Source organism: Coenobita brevimanus, chromosome 101 (assembly GCF_032717465.1).
Source record: "Coenobita brevimanus isolate Jiangsu-jjx chromosome 101, ASM3271746v2, whole genome shotgun sequence".
Classification (NCBI taxonomy): Eukaryota; Metazoa; Arthropoda; class Malacostraca; order Decapoda; family Coenobitidae; genus Coenobita; species Coenobita brevimanus.
The window spans coordinates 56056899-56080204 of record NC_137054.1 but is presented as its reverse complement, the minus strand read 5'-3'; the positions used below and the strand labels follow the sequence as shown (position 1 = coordinate 56080204).

The 23306-nt window shown below is 44.3% G+C and overlaps 1 protein-coding gene across 1 annotated transcript in view; it reads left to right on the top strand.

Moving 5' to 3' along the window:
* The first annotated feature begins 14637 nt into the window (after positions 1-14637).
* Positions 14638-23306, top strand: part of rsh (Rap GTPase activating protein radish) — a 126722-nt gene continuing 118053 nt past the window's right edge. Inside the window, exons 1-2 of the mRNA XM_080284535.1 lie at positions 14638-15981; positions 16131-16387. Of these exons, the coding sequence (XP_080140661.1) occupies positions 14642-15981; positions 16131-16387 (1597 nt within the window). The 5' untranslated portion in view covers positions 14638-14641. The remainder of the gene's footprint in view (positions 15982-16130; positions 16388-23306) is intronic.

Sequence of the window (23306 nt, the reverse complement as noted above, 5' to 3'; positions counted from 1 at the left end):
CCAGCACTAACAATGGTCATTTGTGGTTAACAGATCCACACAGCAGCAGGCTCACGGCTCCCTCAGTTAATTAGGCTGATATGTTTTGTCTTTTCTTTTTTTTTCTTTTTTTCAAGGGTGTATAAGATAAATTCATAACTTCAATTTTCCATGCTTAATGGAAATTTGCCTTACTTTCTATGAAAACGGTCTCCCACGTTTGCTGGTTACATGAGCTCGTTTGCTGGTTCCATTAGGTTTGTGACGGGAACATACGTAGTGGCTGTCGTTGCCTGCACTCAAACTTTCGCATATGATCAGTATACAATAGTCATGGTTTCAAAGAACTACTCGTCCATATCCAGAGTGCCAACGAGAACAACGAAGATACTTGTTAACCACTGCACAGGAATATTGGAGTACGGCTGGATTGATGTTCGATGTTTTCGTTAGCTTTCTTGCGGATTGGGGTTAGATGCTTTTTAGTCTAGTTCTTCGTTTAAATATTTGGCATATATACGTCAGAAAGAGATATGTTGACAACCCATACGGCAAACATGAGAAAAACACCGAGTAAAACCTATGGTCGAGATTCTGGTTGTGATGATGACAAATTCTTGGTGACCTTAAGAGAGAAAAAATGATAGCAAGTGCGCCGATGTGGTTAGGGGTTACGACAGTTACAACATTATTGCCCCATCATTCTTGTTTTGCCGAAATAATGTTATATATAGACAGGTTTGAGATAATGGAGGTTGACTGAAAAATCCGCGTCGTGTTTCCTAATTAATTAACCACGGTGTTTACAGAGGCTGCCCAATATACATATCCCTGGTCAACTTGTCACACGGATGCACATGCTTTATTATAACACCAGTAGTCACACACACACACACACACACACACACACACACACACCGCTCGCTGGTGCAGTGATAACGTTCTCGCTTGCCATCTGGTAGACGGGAGTTCGCGCCTCGCTCAGGTTGCGAAAAGTTTCACTGACGAAGTGGGTGGTTACTGTCCCCCTGGAGCAAGGGGACGGGTGTGTGCGTGTGTGAAGGTCACAGCCTTGCCCTTAGATTGGACTATATGAGCTCTCAGCTTCCTTCCGGGAGGGTAAAAGCTGACGATCACGACCATCAAGTGATCCTGACCGACCCGGTGAATTACCCGGTGAATTACACACACACAGAGTAGTGGCAAGGCGAGGACAGTACGGAGAAGAGACTGGGCTTAACTACTGTATAATATACTGTTTGTGAAGGATTATGTGGGGGGGACAGTGCCAGTTGTGAGGAAGGATGGGTGCAGTTAGGAAAAGCGGACCAGTTAAAAAAAAAAAAAAATGCCGCCTATGAGAGGGTAAGGATGTAGGTGTAGATGTAGGCTGGGTGTAGGCATGAGTGTTGCCTGGGTGTAGGTGTGGATGTAGTCTGGGTGTAGGTGTAAGTGTGGGTGTAGTCTGGATGTAAGCTTAAGAGTAGTCTGGGAGTCAGTGTGGTTATAGTCTGGTTATAAGTTTAATAGTCTGGGTGTAGGTGTGGGTGTAGTCTGAATGTGAGTATGGAGGCTGTCTGGGTGTAGGTGTGGGTGTAGTCTGAATGTGAGTATGAAGGCTGTCTGGGTGTAGGTGTGGGTGTAGTCTGAATGTGAGTATGAAGGCTGTCTGGGTGTAGGTGTGGGTGTAGCCTGGGTGTTGATTGAAGGCAGATGGAATGTTGAGGTCTGAGATCAAGACTCGATTCAGCCATAAATTCTGCCCACCCTTCTTCCCACCTCTCTCTCTCTCTCTCTCTCTCTCTCTCTCCCTTCTGCCCTCACCCTTTAAGCCTTTAATTCTTACCACCTGACCTTCTGCCTCGCCCTCCATCCTCTCAAGCTTTCACACAAGCACTGTCCCCTCCACCCACCTGTATTTTTAGAAAACCCATTAACTTCGGATTGAACCTCGGCGATGGGTTATCAATACTTTATTGTGTATTGAACACAAGCAAATATATAACTAGGGCCAAAGCTGAGTTACCACCAAACTCCTGCGTGCAGCTGAGAGGCAGTTGGTTGTGTGGTGTTATTACGTAGTGTACCAGACACGTACCGTTGTCCTCTGCGTCATGATACCTGACATGTAGCCTAGGTCTGTGTTGGCCTCCCAGTCGCTTTCGCATTGTCTTAATCGTTCGTGATGAAAGAAATATTAATGGGTTTTCTTACCGTGCCACAACCATGCTTTTTATATCAACAGCAGCTCAAAGAATTTTTGTTTAACGTTAGTAAGTTGCGGGTGAACCCCGGCCCAAGTGCCGGCACGGACTATACTTAGCGGCTTTCCTTTTTTTTTTTTTTTTTTTGTAACCTGCTTCAGAAGATGATCGACTGTAGATAATAAAGTAATTACTTTAAACTGTTAAGTTACCTTTATGCTAGCGATAATTAAGAATACCCTCACCTGTGCTAGAATATAAAACAGGTTCATTCAGTGTCATGCCTTATATCTGTCCATGCCTAACTTTTAAAATTTCAGTTTTCTTTAATTCTACGGATGCCATTTCATCAATTTCTTTCCCCTTAACCAGGCAACGACCCGACCATCTCCCTGGTTGTGACCCCAGCATAGCCGCAGATGGTTCTTGTGGTTGTAAATGGTGGCGTACACACACTCAAAAAAGTATCGTTAACCTTCTGCGCGATACAAACTGACACCACGAATGAAACTTTTGATAACAGCCTTACTCCAGCCCTACCGAGACAGCTGGATTGTTCAGTATGAAACTCATCGAACCCCTCTGTAACGGTACTTTTTTGAGTGTGTGTGCATCAAGAATATATGTTTTTTAACGGCAAATTTACTATAGTTATTTTATAAAGCATGACAGCAGTGTAGATATAATTACTGGCCAGCGTGGCGCGGCGGCCTGTGCCCCCAGTGTTTACATGAGAGGGAGGCCTCAGCTGAACACGCAGGCAGCACGGCCTTCATTATGGTGTCCAAATATTCCTAATGGACATGCACTGTCATAAATCACCCGGAAAGGGGCGTCCAAATGATACGTAAGGGTACGAACATGCTCTTTTATTATTCTGCGGGCAACACTATGTAATAAGAATCGTGCAATATGTTCGTTGCAGTTAACGCGTAGTTTTCCTGTCAGCTTCTCAGTGTGAGGATATATTGGTCTTCGACTTGATGACAGGACGAGCTACCTTGTTCCAAGCCTGCGTTATACTTTATTGTATGATTACTCTTCGGATCATTGGTTAAATCTCTTTTGAAATCATCCTCTAACTTTAGCCCTGTGTTCCTAAAGACTTCCAGTCAATCTCGATACAAACCTACGGACTTCTCATTGTTACTTTCACATACTTTGTCAAGATAATGTTTATGAAACCAGCATGATATGAGAGATATATATACTCAGTGAATGTACTTATTTCCTTGCAGTAATTACTTTGTAGCGTTGGTCTATCACCAACTCAAATTCATGGTTGCATATGTCATTGATAATTGCCTTATTCAGTTACTATGGAGTTGCTTAGGCAAACCAGTTGACGATGCTTTCCGCAGCTGGCGGCGGTTCCCTTGTATATGAAAACGTGTATTTATACTGTGCCTGGAATAATAATACAAAATGTGTGTCTGGGTGAGGGGGCAGTCAGTAACCGCAAACACGGGAGACTCAGAGCAAGTTAAAATAGATAAACGAATAGATAGATAGATAGATACAATGATTCTGCTCTCCAGAATAATCTACTCTCCCTGTAAGCGCAATGGGCATGTAAGCTGATCAGTTACGTGCTGATGTATTAATAACCATCAGGGTTTGTGCTTAGTAACAGTACTCCATTCATTCTTTATTGGATAACCGCACTGATCTGATACGGTTTGTGAGGATATATTCTAGGCGTATGGGTGAGGCAGTGTTCAGACGCCACCACGCGCTGCTCGTGTTCTTGATGTAGCGATAGCTGTGTGTGTCTCAGCGTTATATCGAGTGTGGCTGTCCACCCGTACCAGTGCATCCAGGGACACCGCTGCCAAACTTACCACCCCCCTCCCCAACTGTATAACCTACTGTACATGTGTTTTTAATACAGAAGTATATCTAGATGTGTGCGTTGCTCTCAAGGGAAAGATACATACTCTATACACTTACACTTAATACTGAGACTGCTTCGTATTGTGCCTTACAGGATTCCTGATAACTACAGAAGTAGATGCACCCAAAGCATGAGCAAATTGAGAGCTATCGAACACTGTGTGTCTGAAATGCAGCGTTAGAAAACTGGTAATATTAATTTCTTGCATTTTTTTTCTTTTTTACCAGCTCAAAAACCCTGGGGAAGGCTGTCAGTGAATGTCAAGCTGGAAAGGGTAAATAAGAGCGAATGGACACACTGACGTCTACATGGTGTAAAAATTATCGGACTGATTACACTAACAAATACAGTAAAGAAACACGACTTCAGATGAAGGGAGCAAAGTGAACAAATACAGCAGAAAACATATAAAACACATGAATTTATAGGAGAAAGTGTTAAAAATATATGCAAATACGTACGTACCTATATATGTGGATACATATACACACAGATATATACATATATATGTACATACACACACTTATTCACATGCATATACTGTACTGTACTGTACATGTATGTATACATGTGACTGTGTATACTAGCAGAGTCTCTCCTACATGAGCCTTCGTTTTCTCTTATGCATTCTGAGATGGAACTCATTTTCCGTCATTTATTAAAGTTCACTCCTCTGGACCATTCACTTAATAGGCCCAACCACACTGATTACCAGTTCTCTTATTTGGAGACCAAAGTGTGGCAGAGCGAGCATGAGCCCAAGTTATTTTGACGTTATATACAGGCACCAGAGAATAAAATTTGACATTTTCTACGCACCCATTTTCTTCTTGGTAATCAATAAATCGGGACACACTCACCTGACTCCACAGGACATTGGTCTTTAATGCTGGTCTAACCCACCGCCTGACTGCCCACCAAGGGTAGTACAGCATTGTGCTCGCTGCTCACACAGCCATGCCGGGACCTGGGAAACATTATTGGTTAGGAGGCCTCGGTATCACTGATGTCTCTAATATATATATATATATATATATATATATATATATATATATATATATATATATATATATATATATATATATATATAAGAATGTTCTCAAATATTCATCTTGAGATGTCTCTGGAAGGTGTATAAGGGGTTCCAACAGTCTTGCTTTTGAACATAAGGTACTCGTATATCATACATTGCATTATTATTATATACTGTATGTGTGTTAATACAATGGCGAGTAAAGGTGGCCGTTGTGGTTGTGGTGGCGAGGGTGGTGTGGCACGGCGGGCACTGATCGGGGCCCTCACAAGTTCTGATCCCTAACTGAACGCGGGTACCGGCTCTTAAAGCTGATTGGCAGAGACCGCGCTTCTCAGCCACAGGCACCGGGGGTACAACAGGTGCACTCTGGCCTACCTACAGGTGTGGCTGTGAAGGTTTGGGTGCTGTCTTGGCTACCTACAGGTGTGGCTGTGAAGGTGTGCGTGCTTTCTTGGCTACCTACAGGTGTGACTGCGGGTGAAATCTGAATATATATGCAGGTGAGGTGTGTAGGTAGGTGTAATGTGGATGTAGCCCTGATGTAAGGGTAGGTGTGGGTGTCATTTGGGTGTAGGTGTGGGCATAGTCTGGATGTAGGTGTAGGTGCAGGTGTTTGTGTAGTTTTCGTGTAGGTGCCACCAGTTTGGGTGTGGGTATAATCTGAGTGTAGGTGTGAGTAGCCTGGATGAAGATGTTGGTGCAGTTTGACTGTTGGTGTGGATGTCGTTTAGATATAGGTGTGGGTATACTATGGGTGTAGGTTTGGGTGTAGTCTTGGTGTAAGTGTAGGTAGTCTAGGTGTAGCTGTGGGTGTAGTCTACACAGTTGTTCTTGTAGTGTGAGTTACTGTGGCTGGACATCGCGTAAAGGCGTGCATGAACTTGATGTGATGCAATTGGTAATGTGTGTGTGTGTGTGTGTGTGTGTGTGTGTGTGTGTGTGTGTGTGTGCAGTGTAAGGGCAGTATGGTGTGCTTGGGAGCAGTACACTGCTTGTAGGAGCAGTGTGATCTGTGTAGGGACACTATGGTTTGTGACGTGTGTAGGGACACTGTGGTGTGTGTAGGCTCAGTGTGGTGTGTAGGAAGATTGCTGGTCAACAGTGGCAGTGAGTGGATGGAACGCTAAGCTTTATGTGTGCAGGCGTGTGAGTGTAGCGTGGGTGAAGAGGCGTCGGTGTAGGTGTAGCTTTAAGCTGGTTTGGGTGTAGTGTGGGTGAGGTACTGGGTGTAGCTGTAGGGTTCTTGAGGGAGTGAGTATGGATTTATCTTGGGTTTGGTCAAGTATGTATCTGTGGACTGGGCTGTGTGGTTAAGGAATTGGACGTTCCATGAGCAGCTCAGAGTGGATGTGAACACATCTAGGATGAGACAGTGTGGGCGTGTGAGCAACGTGGGTGAGGAAGTGTTAGTGAGGGTGTGGGGGAAGATTGACTTAGCGACTGTAAAAGTTTTGAGGCAAGAGCGTAGGTGGAACCAAACGCAGGTAGGTCGGCGGGGCTATGTGGGTGTATTTTGGTGTGGCTTGGGAAAATATATATATATGTATATATATATATATATATATATATATATATATATATATATATATATATATATATATATATATATGGTGATGTAGCGAGGTATATTGGATATAGCGTTGCGTATCCTAACTGGATCATGATTTCAGGAAGCATCGCAAATTTAATGTTGATCTAAGACTTTCACAACTTTGTGTAACTCGAGCATATTTAACTACCGGTACTGAAGGAGGTTTTAAAGAGATGTTGTGATGACGCTGGTGTTGCGGTGATTAGTGTAAGCCTTGTTGCTGTGGTGTAGGAATGTATTATAAATGTGATGGAGCTGGTGCCGTCTGATGCAGATATGTTAAGATGTAGCGTCAACTTGTTAAATGTTGTGGTACAGCGTCATTATGGGAAAGTGGCGGGGTTTAGTGTAATGTGCCTTGCCTGACGTGTTGGCAGTGTTGGAGTGTAGCCTGTATGGTGTAGCTGGTGTACTGGTGGTTTAATGTAGTGTAGTGTAAATAGAGTAGTGTAAGAAGGTACTGAGGTGAGATGGGGTCATTTGTACTTCGGTGGAATGGCAGGTACATCGTGGTGTGCCAGTGTAATAACAGCTATTTTATGAGCATGGGAACGTAGTGAAGAGTTGGTGGTGGTGTAACACACATACAGTATAGTGACGTGTACTGCACGGTTCATTCTTTTTTTTTTTTTTTTTTTTTTTTGGTGATGTGGTCTGTGTATCATTAGTAGAGTGGTAGTGTATCGTGAATGTGTCTTTGGAGAAGTTAGTGTGAGAGTGTGACATGGGCGTAGGGAGTTCAGGGCTGGTGTGATGTGATGCAGATGGTGTATGATGACTGAACGTTAGAAACTGAAATGGTCATGGAGGATGATGTATCGTAGATGCAGGAAGTTGGGGTGGAGCAGGTAACGTGGGCCTGCCGGTAGTGGTAGGTGATGCAGGGAGTGTAAGGAGTAAATGATGTAGCCATACATAATATAAACGTGCAGTTGCTGGAGACAGATTATGTCACGTTAGGTGTGATCCAAAAATCGGAGGAGGGGGGGATCAAAGACAATGAGCCAAAAAAAAAAGAAAAAAAAACTTTCGAGAAGAGGAGAGAGAGAGAGAGAGAGAGAGAGAGAGAGAGAGAGAGAGAGAGAGAGAGAAGTGTAGGTGTGTAAATGCAGTGTGTAAGTGGTGTGGGGGTATAGATCCAGTGTGTAAGTGGTGTGGGTGTGTAAATGCAGTGTGTAAGTGGTGTAGGTGTGTAGATGCAGTGTGTAAGTGGTGTGGGTGTGTAGGTGCAGTGTGTAAGTGGTGTAGGTGTGTAGATGCAGTGTGTAAGTGGTGTAGGTGTGTAGATGCAGTGTGTAAGTGGTGTGGGTGTGTAGATGCAGTGTGTAAGTGGTGTGGGTGTGTAAATGCAGTGTGTAAGTGGTGTGGGTGTGTAAATGCAGTGTGTAAGTGGTGTGGGTGTGTAAATGCAGTGTGTAAGTGGTGTGGGTGTGTAAATGCAGTGTGTAAGTGGTGTAGGTGTGTAAATGCAGTGTGTAAGTGGTGTGGGTGTGTAAATGCAGTGTGTAAGTGGTGTGGGTGTGTAGGTGCAGTGTGTAAGTGGTGTGGGTGTGTAAATGAAGTGTGTAAGTGGTGTGGGTGTGTAAATGCAGTGTGTAAGTGGTGTGGGTGTGTAGGTGCAGTGTGTAAGTGGTGTGGGTGTGTAAATGCAGTGTGTAAGTGGTGTGGGTGTGTAAATGCAGTGTGTAAGTGGTGTGGGTGTGTAAATGCAGTGTGTAAGTGGTGTGGGTGTGTAAATGCAGTGTGTAAGTGGTGTAGGTGTGTAAATGCAGTGTGTACGTGGTGTGGGTGTGTAAATGCAGTGTGTAAGTGGTGTGGGTGTGTAGGTGCAGTGTGTAAGTGGTGTGGGTGTGTAGATGCAGTGTGTAAGTGGTGTGGGTGTGTAGGTGCAGTGTGTAAGTGGTGTGGGTGTGTCGATGCAGTGTGTAAGTGGTGTGGGTGTGTAGGTGCAGTGTGTAAGTGGTGTGGGTGTGTCGATGCAGTGTGTAAGTGGTGTTGAGGTATAGATGCAGTGTGTAAGTGGTGTGGGTGTGTCGATGCAGTGTGTAAGTGGTGTGGGTGTGTAGATGCAGTGTGTAAGTGGTGTGGGTGTGTAAATGCAGTGTGTAAGTGGTGTGGGTGTGTAAATGCAGTGTGTAAGTGGTGTGGGTGTGTACATGCAGTGTGTAAGTGGTGTGGGTGTGTCGATGCAGTGTGTAAGTGGTGTGGGTGTGTAGGTGCAGTGTGTAAGTAGTGTGGGTGTGTAAATGCAGTGTGTAAGTGGTGTAGGTGTGTAAATGCAGTGTGTAAGTGGTGTGGGTGTGTAGGTGCAGTGTGTAAGTGGTGTGGGTGTGTAAATGCAGTGTGTAAGTGGTGTGGGTGTGTAGGTGCAGTGTGTAAGTGGTGTGGGTGTGTAAATGCAGTGTGTAAGTGGTGTGGGTGTGTAAATGCAGTGTGTAAGTGGTGTGGGTGTGTAGGTGCAGTGTGTAAGTGGTGTGGGTGTGTAAATGCAGTGTGTAAGTGGTGTGGGTGTGTAAATGCAGTGTGTAAGTGGTGTGGGTGTGTAAATGCAGTGTGTAAGTGGTGTGGGTGTGTCGATGCAGTGTGTAAGTGGTGTGGGTGTGTAGGTGCAGTGTGTAAGTGGTGTGGGTGTGTAGGTGCAGTGTGTAAGTGGTGTGGGTGTGTAGGTGCAGTGTGTAAGTGGTGTGGGTGTGTAGGTGCAGTGTGTAAGTGGTGTGGGTGTGTAGGTGCAGTGTGTAAGTGGTGTGGGTGTGTAAATGCAGTGTGTAAGTGGTTTGGAGGAGATGAGCGTTGACATTTAAGTAGCAAAGGTTGTGTGGTTACGAACTACGATGAGAGCACCGTGGTGGTGTGGATGTATGTAGGTGGTATAAGTGGTGGTGTGGATGTATGTAGGTGGTATAAGTGGTGGTGTGGATGTATGTAGGTGGTATAAGTGGTGGTGTGGGTATATATGTGGTGTGTGTAGGGCACGTGAATGGCTCAGCGGTATAGTGATGGTGTGGATATTTAGGTGGTATGGGTGATGGTATAGGCGGTGGTGTAGGTAGGATGATGGTGTAAGTGGTACAGGTGGTGGAGCAGACTTTGTGTAGGTGGTGGCGTAGGTGGTATGATGGTATAGATGGTAATTTAGGTGGTATGGGTGGTGGTGTAGATGACGATGTCATTGGTGTGGTGCTTGGTGGTATGGTATGTAGGTTGTGCAAGAGGGCTTGACGGTGGTGTAAGTGGTATAAGTGGCCCTGTAAGTGAGAAACTAGATGTTGTGGTGGTGTAGGTGGTATGGGTGGTAGTGGTGTGGGCATGTAGCTGGCGGTGGTGGTGATATAGGTGGTATATGGAGCATAGGTGGTTTAGGTGGCTGTGTAGGTGACGGTATGGGCGGGGGGATGGTGGTATAGGTGGTGGTATAGATGGTACAGGTAGTGTAAGTGGTGGTATAGATAGTGGTATGGATAGTGTGGCTGGTGGTATAGATGATGTGGGTGGCGGTGTAGATGGTGGTGTGAGCGGGGCTATACAGTAGGTGATGTGGTTGATGGTGTAGGTAGTGGTGTAGGTAGTGTGGTGGTGGTATAGGTGATGTGGATGGTGATGTAGGTAGTGTGGGTTGTGGTGTACGTGGTGGTATGGGTGGTGGTGTAGGTGGTGTGGGTGGTGGTGGTGGTGGTGTAGTTGGTGTGAGTGGTGGTGTAGGTGGTAAGGGTGGTGGTGTAGGTGGTAAGGGTGGTGGTGTAGGTGGTAAGGGTGGTGGTGTAGGTGGTGTAGGTGGTGTGGGTGGTGGTGTGGGTGGTGTGGGTGGTGGTGTAAGTGTACTGACGAGGTCCCCCGCCACGGCAGGAGTCAGCAGTTCCATCACAGCGTCCATCATCGTGGAAGAGGAGGAGGAAGAGCCCAGTCCTCCACTATGGGAGCGTACCAGGTGACCCCCCCTTCCTCTCTCTCTCTCTCTCTCTCTCTCTCTCTCTTACTGTTACTTTTTTTCTCGTATCATCTCATTAACTCTCGTTCACTATTTTTACTTTTTTTCTCCGTCAGTCTTCATCTCACTGTCTCATTCTTTAGCTGTTCGTCTCGCCTGCCACTGACCTCATTCACTCTATGTATCATTTTCTCGCGCTTCCCTCTTTCATTGTCACAGTCTTCCTCCTTCATTCTCACAAGACCACCCGTGCCCACTCCTATGTACCATATCACACTTTTATCTACTTTCTCGTTGTTTCTACGTATTCGCCACAATCTACTGTACATTATTAATTTTCTTACGCTTATTCATGTGCTGTATATATATATATATATATATATATATATATATATATATATATATATATATATATATATATATATATATATATATATATATATATATATATATATATATACATATATATATATATATATATATATATATATATATATATATATATATATACATATACATATATATATATATATATATATATATATATATATATACATATACATATATATATATATATATATATATATATATATATATATATATATATATATATATATATATATACATTACAGAGAACTTGTATAACAACAGATTTCATGAAATCCCTCGGGAATTCGTTAAATAAGTTTAAATTAGGATGGGTTAATTAAGGGTAAGTTACTGTAGGCTGCGGCTGGGTTAGTCAGGAATAATATAGGTTATGTTTTGGTTAGGTTAGGCTAGGTTAGGTTTTAGATGAATGCCAAGTTATGTTAAGCTTTCATATAAACTAACCTGACCTAACTAACCTAGCCTAACCTAACCTAAACTTAACTTAGATCATCACAGCCTAACCTAACCGCAGCCTAAATTAACCTAACCTTAATTATTCTACCCTAATTTTAACTCACTTCATGAATTCCCTAGGGATTTCATGAAATCACTGGTTACACAAATTAACCGTATAAAACACACACACACACACACACACACACACACACACACACACACACACACACACACACACACACACACACACACACACACACACACACACACACATCACGTGTACATTCTGATTACCATTGTCTTCGCTTCAGTCACTGTCATTCTGGGTAACCTCATTCATTGTCACCTGTCACTGTCACCTCTGTCACTGTCACCTCTGTCACCGTCACCTCTGTCACTGTCACCTCTGTCACTGTCACCTCTGTCACTGTCACCTCTGTTACTGTCACCTCTGTCACTGTCACCTCTGTCACTGTCACCTCTGTCACTGTCGCCTCTGTCACCGTCACCTCTGTCACCGTCACCTCTGTTACTGTCACCTCTGTCACTGTCACCTCTGTCACTGTCACCTCTGTCACTGTCACCTCTGTTACTGTCACCTCTGTCACCGTCACCTCTGTCACCGTCACCTCTGTCACTGTCACCTCTGTCACTGTCACCTCTGTCACTGTCACCTCTGTCACCGTCACCTCTGTCACTGTCACCTCTGTCACCGTCACCTCTGTCACTGTCACCTCTGTCACTGTCACCTCTGTCACCGTCACCTCTGTCACCGTCACCTCTGTCACTGTCACCTCTGTCACTGTCACCTCTGTCACTGTCACCTCTGTCACTGTCACCTCTGTCACTGTCACCTCTGTTTCTGTCACTGTCACCTCTGTCACTGTCACCTCTGTTACTGTCACCTCTGTCACTGTCACCTCTGTCACTGTCACCTCTGTTACTGTCACCTCTGTCACTGTCACCTCTGTCACTGTCACCTCTGTCACTGTCACCTCTGTCACTGTCACCTCTGTCACTGTCACCTCTGTCACTGTCACCTCTGTCACTGTCACCTCTGTCACTGTCACCTCTGTCACTGTCACCTCTGTCACCGTGAGTGTACGTCAGTGGTGCCGGCATGGGGTATGAGTTAGCATCAGTGTTTTAGTACGGGAACGCAGACCTCCTTCACATACATGAATGGTCTGTGTTTGGTTTTTGTTTTTCCTTTATATATATACAAATATTAAAATGCCAAGTACAGTGCAGAGCCTATAGTGTTCGCTAAAAGGAATAACCCAGGTAATTTATTTGTACCATGTTCAGTGCTAAATAGTTGTATGACATTATTCGGCCATTTTAGAAAGGGCTTTAAATTTACAGTAAAGGTAGATTACAGATTTTTATCGTAAATTACATTAAATTTTTGGAAGGCTGATTGAAGCGTGGGTACTGCACTAAAGGGTTAACGTAATGGGGTACTTATGCCTACAAGCCTGGCAACCACTGTCTTATCTCACTTCCTTTTCTCGCTACTATGAAAGTCACTATGCTTTCTCATTATCGATGTTTATTAGTCCTAACCTCTCTCTCTCTCTCTCTCTCTCTCTCTCTCTCTTCTTTATACATCTATATACTTATCAGTCTATCTTTCCATCATCACTTTCATAAATATTTCTTTGACAGTCCTCTACCATTCATTTTTTCACTTTCGCATCTTGCCTATCAGTGTCTTTCCAATTCTTCTACTTTCAGTCTTTGCCTTCCTCGCTCTCGTTCTCCTCCTGCTTTCCCTGTCACCCTGACCACTCCCCCGTGTTAGCTGAGCAGTGGCGAAGTGTTGGTGCGTGTTGGTGTCAGCTTCGCTTCTTTAACTAACCAGTACAGTAACTAATACGTGACTCTGACTACGCTCTACCTTGCATGACTAATTCACCACGCTCGCGGTGCATGATGATAACTAAATATGTCTAAGTCCTCTAACTAAACTCATCTCTGTGTCAATATTTCGTAAATTTTTCTACATGTGTCTATATATAAATAGTTTACTGAACTATGCGTGTGCTTATAGTTTTTTGAATAAGCATACGTGTGTCTACCTATAAACGTATGACTAAACAGCCGCCTTTCTGTATATGCTGTGACAGTTTTATAAACACTCGTTTGTGCAGAGTAAATTTTTGAGGTAGCCTGGCGAGCTATTCGGTGGCCTGAGGTAGAGCTGTGTGGTGGCGGTGTTCTCTGTCCCTCTGCTTGCCCCGGCCGGAGCTCACCTCCTGCATGTCGGCCGCCGTGGTTCTCGTGTCCAGTGCTGCGAACCTTTCGTCACGGCACCACATTTGTTCTGTAGACACCCGCAGTCGTGGGTTCGTTGTTGTAATTTAATTGTTCAAATAATAAAGAGTATACAGATCAGGTTGCTCACACGAACACAAGCACGCCCGTAGCTCACATCATAACATCCATACATATATTCGCTAATATATTTGCAAAAATTGATTCAGAGTTCCTAATGATTGTCTACATCATACCGTGTTATTATATTGACAGCAGCTACAAAAACAGATTTACACTTACAGACCAACAAAGTTGTTAGGTTTATCATCTAAACTGTGTGTAAATATGTAAATCGGTGAGGGAAGAAAGCCATGCCTCACCCAGCTGTTCTACAAACCTACTCTCCTCAAATTCATCCTTCCCAAGAGAACATGAATCCTGTTAAATATTTATAATTGTCCTTCTCTCATGGTAATACTTCCTTTACCTCCATGGAAACAACTGAAATGCCCACTCTGTATTATGAGATGGATTTTTTTATGAAAACTAATTTCTCAGCAGGATCAGACCAGTTTCCTTTTGTATGGTCAGAACCATCATCTCCACATCGCATCATTTTTAGTATAATGGAGGTCACTGAAGTATTACCACGAGGTGTACCTAAAGATCTGGTTTAACATGACAGTGTTCACATTAAGGCTAGAACCCGTTGGTGTCTGTGAATGGCTGTAAGACTCGGCAGTCTGAAAATATAGGCAGTAGCCACTCTTGTCTTATTTAAAACAGAAAATGACCTTTTTATTCAGCCTGTAGTAGCTGTCTCTAACAGCTGCCACGTCATACACTCAAGTCATAAATCATTTTAATATAGCAAAAGGTAGAATGGTGATGTGAAAGATTGTGTATGTATGTCTCCCGCAGGAGGATGTCTGCTATCTGCTTCGTCTGTAACCTCCCCATCCTGAGCCACCAGGTGGGACTGGTGTGGGAGGGCGGGAATGGCTACGACGAGCTGCAGAGTGAGAGTTCCTCGCCGCGGCCTCGCGTGGGCCGGCGGGACTCGGCCGCCCAGATTACTACCATCGAGCCGCCCCGCGAGGTACGGGAGACCTCGCCACCCACCTCCCGCCGCCGCCGATCCTCCTTGGCTCAGCTTACAGACATCTTGCGGGACTGGGGGCGGCGGGAGGCGCCCGAGAACCGGTCCACCGGCACTGGCACTACTACCACCAACCCGACCCCGGCGCAGCTCACCCGCAGGGAGAGTCGAGACATCGGTCGGCGAGAATCCTTGGCAGACATCGCCAAGTCACTCCCATGGTGTCGCAAGGATTCAATGGTGGAAGTGCCTCGCATCAAAACGCGTCGCCAGTCTACCACCGAAGAGAAGAGGCGGCGCCAGAGTGGCACTGACATCAAAACCGACATCGTTAAGTTCCTGGTGCGTCGTGAAAGCGTAGCAGAGATACTTCGGCGGCGACGAGACTCTCTGGAACAGGAGAGGAAGGAGCGACGTGACTCCACCACACAAGTGTATTCTCGCTCCTCCCGCAACAGTGTAGACAAGACAGCATCCCCGGACAGACCAGAGATACACTCCCCCCGCCCCGTGTCCTCCCCTGAGCCTCGTGATCTAGCCCCCCGCCCCTCCCAAGTTACCTCTCAGGTGTCGGCCGAATCCCATGTGTCCCAGGCCTCGCTGGTGTCCCAAGCATCAACAGGAGAGCCCAGGGTTGGGACAGAGACAAAGTCCCCAGTCTCCTCCCCAGCCCCGTCCTCGCCTACTATGACAATGAGACGGGAGTCCACCACTCAGATCTACCGAGGTCGTCGTGACTCTCGCCCTCAGGTGTCCCCAGAACGTGGGTCTGGACGGGGCAGCCGTGAGCCCTCACCCAAGTACCGAAGTTTGCGGCGCCAGTCTACCACCATTGAGGAAGGGTTGCCTCAGCCTGGATCACGCCGTGGCTCCCGGCCCTTCCTTTCTCCTGATGCTCCTGAAACTGATGGCGTTGCCAAGAAGTGTCGGCGGGATTCACTGTCACCAGACTCTGCAGCCGCTGAGGAGCTTTCGCTTGGTAGAAAAGCACGCCGTGATTCCAGACCTCACCTTTCACCAGAAGCAAGTGATTCTAACTCTCGAGAAACCTCACCCAGAAGCAGATTACGACGGCAGTCCACTACTGCCGCTGAATATTGTGGTCGTGGCCGCCGCCCCTCACGCTCTCCTAGATCTCCAGATTCTTCTTCAACATGTTCTTCCAGGTATGGCACTTGATATTCCTGTACATCTGTTCCTCTCCGGCCCTAGTTAAAATTAGTATGTTTATTAAGACCCTGAGTGTTGCATTACATTCCCCACTGTCCTCCCTATACTCTTCGTCCCGTTTACTATACCATGAATGGTGCCACAGGGAACACTCGCCCAAGGAGCGTGGGCTGCGGCGCCAGTCCACCACGGAAGAGATCCTCCTGTCCCGTGGGTTCCGACGTCAGAGTACCACAGAAGATATCATGCGAGCCAGGAATTTTCGGCGGCAGAGCACCCAGAGTGAGGAAATGTCCAGATCCCGCGGTCGCCGTGACTCCTGCGCTCAAATCACCGACGGCACCCTGGCCACCATGACTGTTGAGACTTCCTGTGCCTTCTTCGACACTTCCACCCAAACAGGTTAGTCCTTGGTCCTCTCTGTTCAACGTCACCTCACCATCACATCACGAAGGCCCACATGCTTCATCCCTCCTACTTTACCATACCTCATTTTAGCTACATCATTTTCCTGCCTCGCTCTTCTCACCTCGCCTGCCTCCCCTCCTACCTCACGCTGCCTCACCTGCCTTGTTCTTACCTTACATCACTTGACTTCCACACCTCTTATTTGTCCAGCGCTCTCATCATGCGTCTTTCAGTCACTGTTGGGTCTTTACTTGTTATTGTCTGGCCAAACTTGCCTGATCCGAAGTAATATCTCATGTTTTCACTCTAAGTAACTCTCACTTGGTTTCCGTCTTGCTCATTTTTACCTCACTTTTTGCTGCATCTCTGCTTTACACTTCTTCTGTACCATCTCATGTTACCAATTCACAGCTCTACTTTATTTCTCCTTGTCATTTCATCCTTTTTACCTGTTTTGCCCCTCATCCCACACTACTGTTTACTCTCTCATTTCGTATCCTGCCCACAGCCGTCCTGCACCAACCTCAACCCTGGCATATTTCATGACCTTCACAATCCACTTGCTGCCCTTCTTGTAGTGCTCAGTAGCTATGTTTGCAGGACTGGAGTTCAGTTTTCTAATTATTCTTTCACCCATTATTTTTGGCAATGCAGAGATACAGTATTAACAAATTTGGGATTACTTTTTATGGTATGTAATCAAGCTGAAAAAAGGAAAAATGCTGATGATATATATTTTTACAGATGAGAATTAACATTGTTTTATTTATTACATTTTTAAATTTCGAACTTGAATTATAGTAGTATGGTTAAAGTATAAAAAAAAAATATCTAAATGCCATGTAATTATCATGAATAAATACTCAGTGGAAATCAGCAGATGTTAACAAGAGAATAAGCGATACTAGCCCTGCACCTTTGGTTTTGGGACCTTGGTATGTGGTCCCTGGTCCTTAGTCCATAATTCTTAGTTCCTGAACCACAGATTTGGACACCTCGTCTGTGGTATTTAGTCTGTGGACCCTAATCCGTGACCCCCCCTTGTGTGATCTTGAGTCTGAAGGTCCTTACTCCATTTCCTTAGCTTCTGTTCTTCATCACTAATACCTGGTTCCTAACGTGTGGTTCTTATTGTCTGGTTCTAAGTCACTGCTTGTGTCTCCCTGCTTCACTTTTCAGGACGGTTTGATTCTATATCCTAAGTCTGTCTTCCCTGGTTAGGCTACTTCTCCCTGGTTTTTGACCATTGATCTAAGAGGAATGCTTCCCGTTTCCCGATCTGTATTCTTGGTTCTCAAGTGTCTGAGTCACTGTTCCTTCGCTTTTGTTTCTGTTTACTGATTTCTTTCCTTGCATGAAAGTGTGTTTAACCTCTTCTCAACGAAGGGTCTCTCCTAAGCTGATTAAAACTTTTTGGCGGCAACAAGAATACAAAATCGTCATCGTGATAAAGAGGTTATTACGGGCCTCTAGGGCCGTATGCTTAACATAGTGATTCCGAAGGTGTAGGCAAATCCCCAGTTTCTGAAAATAATTTACGAAATCATTTACAGAACCCATGATAAGAGCAAAGCATGTATGGCTTCTCTGCCTCGTAAGAGAATGCTGTTCATAACGCAGCATGCAGGCTGACTACATTCAGTGTTCAAAACTTTTTCATTTGATTATTGTCAGATTATGACTTGCATACACCACTGTCTCCTCGATTTTAAGTATATGGTCTTAGGTACTTCATGATAAAGTAATTGGCTCTTAGCTCCTCGTCGCACGTCCATGAGTTAAGTTGTAGTTTCTTGCCAGAAGTCTTAAAGTTTCAGATGTTACCCTTTATCGTTCTTCCTTCCTTGGCGGTGTCCTTTGATTCTTTAGTTCTTGGGTAGTATTCTCCTCAGTTTAGGAGGCTTTCTTGGACTTTTTTCTTGGCAGTTTTGGTAATTATTACGCTCAGCTGTGCAACCTGATAGATGGATTTCATGTAAGCCAAACCTAACAAGAAAACATAGATGTCCACGCCGCAGGTGTGGAACGTGTCCAAGCCAAGAAGAATTTTGCTTTTTTCGGAGACATTTGTATCTTTGTGGGAATATGACTGGTACCAGTGGAAGATATTTTTCATGACAGTTTAATGAAAGATGCAACATGCAGTGACTGGCCTTATACCCGATAAAAAGGAAAGTTTAGCCGCTCTTTTCTGACTGGCACACACACACACACACACACACACACACACACACACACACATATATTTTATATATATATATATATATATATATATATATATATATATATATATATATATATATATATATATATATCATCCAATCCTACATTGCCCCATGAGGAGCGTAGGAGCCCGGGGCTAGGCAGTTGGTCCCAACATTTAAGATGAGAGGGACCAGCCTCACTCATCCCTGAGTGGCATTACATGAGCAATCAACCCCAACCATCCCTTGGATATAAACCTTCACCGGCCCAATCCGACTGGAGAGCAATAATTACCCATTAAACCACCAGGCGCCCAAATTTGGTTATATGGTTACCACCCAGCGTAGTAAATGGTTTCCTGGAGCACAAAAAACCATTTGGCTTGTCACTCAGTGTAGAGTCATCCACAGGTTGAAGGAAGAGGAAAGAATGAAGGAAAGAAAGACAGAAGAGGGAGTGTAAAGTTACCCGTAGACAGAAGGAAAAGGATAGAATGAAGGAATGTAAGACAGAAGAGGATGGAAGGAAAGAAGGATGGTGGAGAGGAAAGGGCAGACACCCGACAGCAGCACTACATCGAGTGAGTGGATGGTGAGCGCCCCCACCTACCACAAAAAAAATTATATATATATATATATATATATATATATATATATATATATATATATATATATATATATATACAGTATATAGGTACTGCGATAACTTTACTTTGGTATGTTAAAATTTCTTTATTAATATTGACACATATATCATAAGCAACATACAAGACACGAGTAAAGAGCCATGTGAAGAACTGTACTGACAAAGAAGAGTTTCAAGGGAGGCAGCTAAGTTTAACAAAATACAGTTCCTCGGTACCTACAGTAGGACCTATCTTCCTGACTCCTAAAGTGGTTATCGAACGGGGACTCATGGATGTCCAAACTGGCAGTGGACGTCCAAAGTTGTTGCTGCGCGAGGGTTGTGGACGTCCATGGGTGGAAGGCCGCCAGACCCATTCGTGGACGTCCCGATCACTGTGGACGTCCATGACTCCATAGTCTCCTTCTCTATGCAGCAGTGGTTCTCAGACTTTTTAGTGTGTGACCCTCTATAGAACATTTCAAGACTTCTCGACCCACAGGGGAGAGAGAGAGAGAGAGAGAGAACGAGAGAACAAGAGAAACCGGTATATAGCCTGTCGTAGTTATTATGAACATGCTAATAGCGCAATAAGGATAATTACAATTTCATTTAAGTAAATAAAATACATTGAAAACATTAGGCGTATTCTATGTCCCTGCGACCCATCAAAATTCCTCTCGCGACCCACCTTTGGGTTGCTACCCATAGTTTGAGAATCACTGCTATAGAGTTTATCCTTAGTTGTGGCCAGGTATTGTGTGTCATCTGCTGTCTTATATTATGATTAATTCAATACCGTTAGTAAAGTTTGTATAATCGTTTTATACAACATATTTTGTTTTCATTTATTTTAGAAAAATACCCATTGTAAAAGTCACTAGCTGGTTCACGTCCATTGTTGTTCATGATAAACACGTCGTCTGCTAGGATGTCGGAACAAGTAACCTTCCCGTCGCGTGGAGTGAACTCAGTAAAGAAGAAGGTGGTCGTCGACATCCACCGTGTGGTAGGGAATGGACGTCCAAGCTCAGTTCGGACGTCCATCTGGTGCTGCACACAGCGTTCATGAGTCCCCGTGAGATACCCGCTAATTCTTCAGTGCTCATTAAGTCTCTCACTAAGATATATATATTTTTTTGCTCTTGCTGCCACCAAACTATTTTGCTCAGCTTGAGAGAGACTACTCCAAGTGAAAGAATTAATCTGGTCACTGGTTCCAAGTGTTCATGGTCGCTGATTTCAAGTGTTCATGGTCGCTGATTCAAAATGTTCATGGCCCCAGGTTCCTCATGTTCATGGTACCAGGTTCCAAGTGTTCATGGTCACTGATTCATGAGCTCCGTGGCTCCTGGTTCACACTGTTAATCATATGCACCAGTTTTTGTCGTTCTTGGCTCTGTATCTAATCATGGTTCCTTGCTGCCACTGTGCTCCTCCACACTCCCATGTTGTAGCTTTGGTTTTTAGTTATTTGATCTTCATTCTTGACTCCACATGATGATCCCTGGTTCATGGCCCTTTGTCCTAAGTCCATTGTCCCTGATTCTCGTTCCAGACCTTCATTCCTTGTTCTTATTCCTGGTTATTGATTCTTTACCTCTGATACCTTTGTCGAAGCTGATACCTGGTTTCCGGCCCTTAGCTCTTAATTCTTTCTCCCTGGTCCTAGCTTCATAACCTTGACCTGGGTTTCTTATCTGTATTTATTATTTCCATATCGTCCACTTATGTTTGACGGCCGTGATTTTGGTTCCTTTCACCTGATTCGTAATCCTAGTGTCACAGGAAATGCACACCTGCGTCATTGTCTCTGGTCCATAATTACCTTGTTTCTGGTCCATAATTACCTTGTTTCTGGTCTATAATTACCATGGTTTTTGTCCATAATTACCTTGGTTTTGCAATATAATTACCTTGTTTCTGGTCCATAATTACCTTGTTTCTGGTCCATAATCACCTTGTTTCTGGTCCATAATTACCTTGTTTCTGGTCCATAATCACCTTGTTTTTGGTCCATAATTACCTTAGTTTTTGCTCCATAATTACCTTGTTTCTGGTCCATAATTACCTTGTTTCTGGTCCATAATTACCTTGTTTCTGGTCCATAATCACCTTGTTTTTGGTCCATAATTACCTTAGTTTTTGCTCCATAATTACCTTGTTTCTGGTCCATAATTACCTTAGTTTTGGTCCATAATTACCTTAGTTTTGGTCCATAATTACCTTGTTTCTGGACCATAATTACCTTGTTTCTGGACCATAATTACCTTGTTTCTGGTCCATAATTACCTTAGTTTTGGTCCATAATTACCTTGTTTCTGGTCCATAATTACCTTAGTTTTGGTCCATAATTACCTTGCTTCTGGTCCATAATTACCTTCGTTTTGCAACATAATTACCTTGTTTCTGGTCCATAATTACCTTGATTTTGCTTTATAATTACCTTGTTTTTGGTCCATAATTACCATGGTTGTGGTCCATAACTACCTTGGTTTTGCTCCATAATTACCTTGTTTCTGGTCCATAAATACCTTGTTTCTGGTCCATAATTACCTTGTTTCTGGTCCATAACTACCTTGGTTTTGCTCCATAATTACCTTGTTTCTGGTCCATAATTACCTTGTTTCTGGTCCATAATTACCTTGTTTCTGGTCCATAATTACCTTGGTTTTGCTCCATAATTACTTTGGTTTTGCTCCATAATTACTTTGGTTTTGCAACATAATTATCTTGTTTCTGGTCCATAATTACCTTGGTTTTGCAACATAATTACCTTGTTTCTGGTCCATGTTATCACTGATTCTGACTCATATTATCCTTGTCCCTTGGCCATATTATCCATGTTTTGGGTCCAAACTATCTTTTTCTCTAATTCAATGTCTCTGGTCCATATTATGCGTGTTTCTGGTCCGTTATTATCTTTGGTCCACCGTCTCAGGTTGATAATTACCTTGCATCTGGTGCCCTGTCCCTGGTGCCTTCCCCTTGACGCCTTGGTACCTGTCCCTCTGCACTGCCCCTCACCCACACTCACTCTGTACCCGTTGTTATGCATGCTGGCACTCTTGTCACGTCGCTCAGGTCACGCGTCAACAGGTCGCATTCAGATCACGTGTCAGAAGAACACACGTCACTCAAGTATTTATTTTCAAGGTGCATAAATGGTGTAAATATAAATCAAGCCATACATAACAGGGGATACTTAACGTGTCAGGCTTATTCAACATTCAGACCCATCTTCCTTTCTTTACTTGGATTCTTGCTGCCCCCACACGATTTTTTTTTTTTTTTTTGAAGGGGAAAGACACTTCAACACAGGGAGAATCGATTGGATATTACACTGGCTCTGGTCTCTCCTAACCTTATTAAAGTCGTCTGAAGATGTCAAGGATAAACCAACTTAATGGGTCACCTGCTTCAAGGGGTTCATCTCACGTAACTCGTTACAGCTCTCTCTCTCTCTCTCTCTCTCTCTCTCTCTCTCTCTCTCTCTCTCTCTCTCTCACACACACACACACACACACACACACACACACACACACACACACAGGCGTCATTACAAGTGATATTCCCGTTAATCAGTCAGTCAGGTCATTCCTTAAGGCATTATTGTCCTGACATCACTGGAAGCCATCGTGCACGCCAGCCTCAGATGCACCTGACGTCACAGCCTGAGTGTGTGACAAACGCTCCTGCGTCACCAGCTCTGCAATTCACCTTGTCCTTTGCACTGCCAGCATTCCACCTTTTCATTACCTCAGTACATACTCAGTCATCTATATTGCCTTGTGTTTTCCTTTATGCATTCTGCATACGTCTTTCGTTACATCAATATTAATTTTGTCTAGGAATCGATGCACATACCGCTTACTTGATTCTGTGAACAGTATGTACAGTAAGTCACCTGGTTAGTCACCTGTTGTTAGTGAGTGCATGCTTCGTCCCCTTCCCACCACACCTCACCTCTCCCTCGGCAAGGTTATACGAGTGCAGGCATAAGAGGTTGAACAACTCCGCTTTTCAAAGACAGGTCCAACACACTTTGGCCTGCCTGGGTTCAGTGCTTCTTATTTTTGACTGT